Genomic DNA, 4,846 nt, shown 5'->3' with positions numbered 1-4,846 from the left:
CCAGCTGTCCAGACCTCTCCCCCGAACTCAGGGGACTCTCCTGAACTAGGACCTGTACAGCCATGTGCCTACTCAGCTTCCTCACTTGCATCTTTCATAGGCACCTCACACTCAACGTTCAAACCTAAACTCTTAATATTGCCCCAGCCCCCAAAGCTGCTAAGTGGCAACTCCATCCTCACACCCTCCATCCTCAGGCCAAAAACACGGGAGTCATTCTTAACTTCTCTCCAATCCCTACACCCTGTGTATCAGCAAATGGCTTCTGCCCTAAGAATGTATCTAGAGTTTGACCATTTCTTAGAGTGATTTTCAACATAGGTCACAGCATGTCATTCTTCTGCTTAAACTCTACCATGGCTTTCATCTCACCAAGTGTGGGATCCAAAGCCTTACTGTGACCTTGTTAACGAACATTTATGGGAGGCCGCTGTTTCGAACTGAGCTCTTGCACTAGGTGGGCCCCAACAAACCAGACCCAACCAGAATAGAGTCACTCATGACCTGCTAAGTGCCGTATCATCAAACAGAACATTAAACGGTCCAGTTTTCCAAAATATGAAATTCACAGCAGCCAATCAGAAGGGGTCCACTTGGGCCAGGCACAGTGGCTCATGCCTGTAATCCCAGCACTTTGGGAGGCTGAGGCAGGTGGATCGCCTGAGGTCAGGAGTTCGAGACCAGGCTGGCCAATGTGGTGAAACCCTGTCTCTACTAAAAATACAAAAATTAGCCAGGCTTGGTGGCAGGCGTCTATAATCCCAGCTACTCCGGAGGCTGAAGTAGGAGAATCGCTTGAACCCGGAACGGGGAGGTTGCAGTGAACTTAGATCACGCCACCACACTCCAGCCTGGGCGACAGAGCGAGACTCCATCTCAAAAAAAAAAAAAAAAAAAAAGGGGCCCAGTCTACCTTAGCTTGCATAATCAGGAAGTCCCCTCTGCTTTAACCCCAGAAGGAAGGTAACTTTGAAATGACCAGTCTGCTTTTCATGTCCTGTTTCTGCTTCTTCAGCCCCATTTTGCCTGTAAGGCTCACTCCCACTCAGCTTGTCAGAGCCCCCCGCGGGATGCTGCCCAGTTCGTGAACTGCTCACAAATGCCAATTCAATCTTTAAAACTCTATTGGGGTCGGGGCGGTGGCTCACACCTGTAATCCCAGCTACTTGGGAAGCTGAGGCAGGAGAATCACTTGAACCCTGGTGGTGGAGGTTGCAGTGAGCTGAGATCGTGCCAGAGCACTCTAGCCTGGGCAACAGAGTGAGACTCCGTCTCAACACAAAACAAAACAAAAAAACAGAAAAAAACCCAAAAGACTCATTTTGTTACTTGTTTTGTTTTGTTTTGTTTTTTAACACTTCCAAGTGTCCCCATGAGCTGGCCTCCTGCTCCTCCAGGACTTTTTTCTCTCCACTGACATCCTTGCTCTGGCCCAGGTAGCCACATTGACCCCCTTGCTAGTCCTCCTTCCACACTCCTGCCTCTAAGCCTTTGTTGAGTTTTCACTCTGCCTGGAATGTTCTTTACTCTGATATTTACAAAGCCAATTCCCTCTCTTCCTCAGGTCTTTACTCAAGTGTCACATCAGTGAGGCCTTCACATATACACAGTGTAGATCAAATTATACCCTCAGCACTCCCTGGCCCTTTAAAGCTTTATCCTTTGCACTTGCCAACATCTGACATATTTTATATTGACTTGTGTTTATTATTCTCTTCCCCACCACACACACATTGGAATATAAGCTCTATAAGGTCAGGGACCTTGTTCATGACTATCTCTCCAGTGCCCAGAACAGTACCTGTTACAGAGTGGGTGTTCTATAAATGTTTGTTGAATGAAGGCCGGGTGCGGTGGCTCATGCCTGTAATCCCAACACTTTGGGAGGCCGAGGTGGGCAGATCACCTGAGGTTGGGAGTTTGAGACCAGCCTGAGCAACATGCAGAAGCCCCATCTCTACTGAAAATACAAAATTAGCTGGGCATGGTGGCACATGCCTGTAATCCCAGCTACTCGGGAGGCTGAGGCAGGAGAATCGCCTGAACCCAGGAGGCGGAGGTTGCAGTGAGCCGAGATCGTGCCATTGCACTCCAGCCTGGGCAACAAGAGTGAAGCTCCATCTCAAAAAAAAAAAAAAAAAAAAAAAGTTTGTTGAATGAATAAATAGTGCTGCTTATAGAAGAGCAAGTCACACGTGGGTGAAGGATGACTGTGATTGAAGTTAGTTGAATGTGGTTAAAAGCTGGTTCTGGGTTGGACTTGCCTGGATTTGAATCCCAGCTTTCTCATTTGCCAGGTGTGACTGTGGGCAATTGGGTTACACTTTCTGTGCCTCAGTTCTTTGTCTGTGAAAGGAGGAGGATGCCAATACCCCCCCCATCAGCCTGTGTAAGGAGCATATGAGGTTCTATGCACGAAGCTGCCTGCTTTGCACTCTGCATGCTTGGTAAATGTTAGCTTTAAACAAAATTATACCTTGTAATACCACTTTGGGAAATGTAACTATATAAAACACAGAAAAAATTAGGCTGAAGAGAAAAGAACATTTAAATGCACACCGGTATGGGGGAATTTTATTGTATTTACAAAGGAAAAAGTGGGTCAGAAATGAAAGAGGATTAACTGGATCCAGTTGCGTTTTGGCTACAGGTAGCCCAGGTCACAGGAGGAATCTTCATCCCTGGGAGTTCCTGCTACAGAAAGAAAGATCAAGCTCAATCCGGGGAATTGAAGTGAGGGTGGCTAGAGTGGGATGCATGGAACCAGGGCTGTGGGTGCTCCCATGGCAGGAGCTGGCCTTTCGGATTCCAAAAGAGGCTGTGTGGGGTGGAGGGAAGGATGTGCAAGCGTGCCAGCGAGGTGAGTCCCAGGCTTAGCCCCTGCTCTCTGCTCTGCCAGCCAACTCCCACCAAGACCCTGGGCCAGTCACTTCCCCTTGAAGAAGCTGCCTCTAATCCCCAGACAGGCTCAGCGTTCTCCCAGCCTCACAGTCACCACTTCCCAGCGTCTCTTCCCACTCATCACAATGAAGTAATTGACTGTACAAGAATGTATCTAGTTCCTTGCTGCCTCGGTGCGTTATGAATTCCGTGAAAGCAGGGGTCGCTGCCGTCCTGTACCCTGCTATGCCTCCGGTCCAGAGCGTGGCATGTCACAGTCACTGGATGGTCTTTACAGGGGTGGGAGGATGGCTAAACCCGAGCCTCAGTTTCCTTACGGGGCCATTACATGGACACAATGTATGATGGTTGCAAAAGTGAGCCATCTGTCACGTGGCTCTCCTCTGCACTCTAAAGCAGGAACTTATTCCTGCTCACCAGTGATATCCTGGTATTTGCAGCAGTCCAGCTGGAGGGGGAACAATGGCTGTAGCAGCCTTCGGGACCCTTCCTGCCAGCTCTGCGGGCTCTATGACTTCAATCTCTGTGAAGCCTCTGGCTTTTAACTGGCAGGAACAAAGCCTGCATTCTTAGGATTAGCCCTCCCTGGAGCCATCCACCCTACCGGGGCCTGATGAGAGCCATAGCAGGTGAACAATTACCTAATCCCAGCCTGCGAGGCACAGAGGAGGCATTCTTCTTAGAGACATTATTTTTGAACTCTAGTCTTGCGGACCCTAGAGATGGTAAGAGCTAACCCCTCCTTTCACAGAGTCGAAACTAAGAAGCGTGTTGCTGTGCTGCTAGTTGTGGAACCAGGCCTGGGGTCCAGGCGTTCTTCCCGCCTCCCAGCCTGGTTGTCGCCCCTCCTGTCATCTGCCGTAGGCCTGGTGCTGCTTGTAGATGGTGAAATCTCTGGGCTGGTGGTGTCTAATCGGGTTGGGAAGAAGGGGAGAGAGGCCACGGAGAGCTCTGCTGGGAACTGGATTTGCTTAATAGATTGGACCAGAAGTGCCCAGCAGAGCCACACTGGGACCTGCTTGTGCTCGCAGTTCAATCAGGCTCTAGGCCAGCTGTGGTGGCTCACACCTGTAATCCCAGCACTTTGGGAGGCCAAGGCAGGTGGATCACCTGAGGTCAGGAGTTTGAGACCAGCCTGGCCAGCATGGTGAGACCCCATCTCTACTAAAAGTACAAAAAGTTAGCCGGGTGTGGTGGCGGGTGCCTGTAATCCCAGCACTTAGGGAGGCTGAGGAGGGCGGATCACCTGAGGTCAGGAGTTCACTACTAAAAGTACAAAAATCAACTGGGCATGGTGGCAGGCACCTAATCCCAGCTACTCGGGAGGCTGAGAATCACTTGAACCCTGGAGGCGGAGGTTGTAGTGAGTTGAGATCACACTACTGCACTCCAGCCCGGGTGATGAGAGTGAAACTGCATCACAACAACAACAACAACAACAACAACAACAACAAATCAGGTTCTAAACCCCAGCAGAGTTTCTCCAAACAGCCACGACATTTTTGGGAAACTTTGCCCATGAAGTGGGGCTTTGTGCAAAGAACAGGTCTTGGGCCTGCCAGTCCCTGACTTGGGGCCAGCTGCCGCCCCCTCTTTGCCTCACTTTTCGTCCTCTGTAAAATGAGGAAACTCATTTCCGATCTCCCCTGACTCCCAGGAGAAACGTGAGGGCCAGTGAGCTGGGGAACGATAGTCATCACGTCTCTCGTCTGCTGATCGTGTGTCTGTGCACACTCATCTACCACAGTGTGTGGGAGGGCTGGTCTGTCTTTGGCTTTATAGTTTTTTGAACTTGGCAAGGGATCCAGAGCATGCCTGTCAGTTCACCTGCAGCCAAATCCTTGGGGACACCTGTTAAAATTCAGATTTCTGGGTCGTATCCTGGAACCATTCAGTGAGTAACATTTTTGGGCATGGACACTGAGCCTGGCCTCTGGCTCCGCAC

General features: G+C 50.1%; 1 protein-coding gene across 2 annotated transcripts in view; it reads right to left on the bottom strand.

Moving 5' to 3' along the window:
• Nucleotides 1-2,546: 2,546 nt before the first annotated feature.
• The window catches only part of GHRH (growth hormone releasing hormone), an 11,107-nt gene continuing 8,807 nt past the window's right edge, over nt 2,547-4,846 (bottom strand). Inside the window, exon 5 of one of the 2 annotated variants that reach the window (XM_011975002.1) lies at nt 2,547-2,694. In XM_011975002.1, coding sequence (XP_011830392.1) covers nt 2,676-2,694 — 19 coding nt within the window. In that variant the 3' untranslated portion in view covers nt 2,547-2,675. The remainder of the gene's footprint in view (nt 2,695-4,846) is intronic. The other variant, XM_011975003.1, reaches the window with a different exon arrangement.

This window comes from Mandrillus leucophaeus, unplaced genomic scaffold (assembly GCF_000951045.1).
Source record: "Mandrillus leucophaeus isolate KB7577 unplaced genomic scaffold, Mleu.le_1.0 Scaffold150, whole genome shotgun sequence".
NCBI lineage: Eukaryota > Metazoa > Chordata > Mammalia > Primates > Cercopithecidae > Mandrillus > Mandrillus leucophaeus.
Note: the sequence above shows the minus strand (reverse complement) of the source record. Positions and strands in the feature narration are given on the sequence as shown.